The 744-nt window shown below is 31.7% G+C and overlaps 1 protein-coding gene across 1 annotated transcript in view; it reads right to left on the bottom strand.

The window, feature by feature from the left end:
- Positions 1 to 6: 6 nt before the first annotated feature.
- Positions 7 to 744, bottom strand: part of LOC119585930 (probable serine hydrolase) — an 8,531-nt gene continuing 7,793 nt past the window's right edge. Inside the window, exon 7 of the mRNA XM_037934650.1 lies at positions 7 to 646. Coding sequence (XP_037790578.1) covers positions 454 to 646 — 193 coding nt within the window. The 3' untranslated portion in view covers positions 7 to 453. The remainder of the gene's footprint in view (positions 647 to 744) is intronic.

The following is a 744-nucleotide window of genomic DNA, read 5'->3' as shown; positions in this document are numbered from 1 at the left end:
AGAAATGATACAGAAAGTAGGAAAATTTTAACAATTTAACAACCTGATTTTGAAATTTTGACTAGATAGGTGAATCCAATGACAACTTTCATGTTTTGCTTTTCACCTTTTCAACTTCCTATTAGCTATACTTTAAATAAATTGAGTCAGAAATCTATCATACAATATATACATTCCCAATCATGAGAAATGGGTGAAAACCTGAAAACTGCAACATACAGGACTGGAATTCCATTTTAATAACAAAATGCCTGTGTATGTACTGTACATCCTGCCTGAAATAACACACACACACATAATGGTTTCTGGAAATTTGAATATTTGTTATTTAATAACTTCTTAAATGTCCAGTTCTCAGGTTAAATATCAATTGCTATCCAAAATTAATTACTCAATAAGATATCTATCTCATACAATCTCAAATGGCTCCTTAATGCCCTAATTAATTTTTCATTACGAACTTATGAATTCATTTATAAGTGAAGCTACATTTTCTGGCGTGTTGAGGTGAAGATGATGAGTGCCTTCAACTTCTTCAAACTGGACTCTGGGAGCTGTTTTCTTCAAAGCTTCAACAGCACCATAATATATCTCTTTGGGTTCATAATCAAGGCCATTTTTTGCCTTTATATTGAGGACTTCACAACTGTTGGAAGAAAATGTCAATTTAGATGAATATGACAACAAGCAATTAAACCTCTTGATTCATAAAATAAACACAATGTGCAGGTGAACATATGTATG

This window comes from Penaeus monodon, chromosome 20 (genome assembly GCF_015228065.2).
Source record: "Penaeus monodon isolate SGIC_2016 chromosome 20, NSTDA_Pmon_1, whole genome shotgun sequence".
Taxonomy (NCBI): Eukaryota; Metazoa; Arthropoda; class Malacostraca; order Decapoda; family Penaeidae; genus Penaeus; species Penaeus monodon.
Note: the sequence above shows the minus strand (reverse complement) of the source record. Positions and strands in the feature narration are given on the sequence as shown.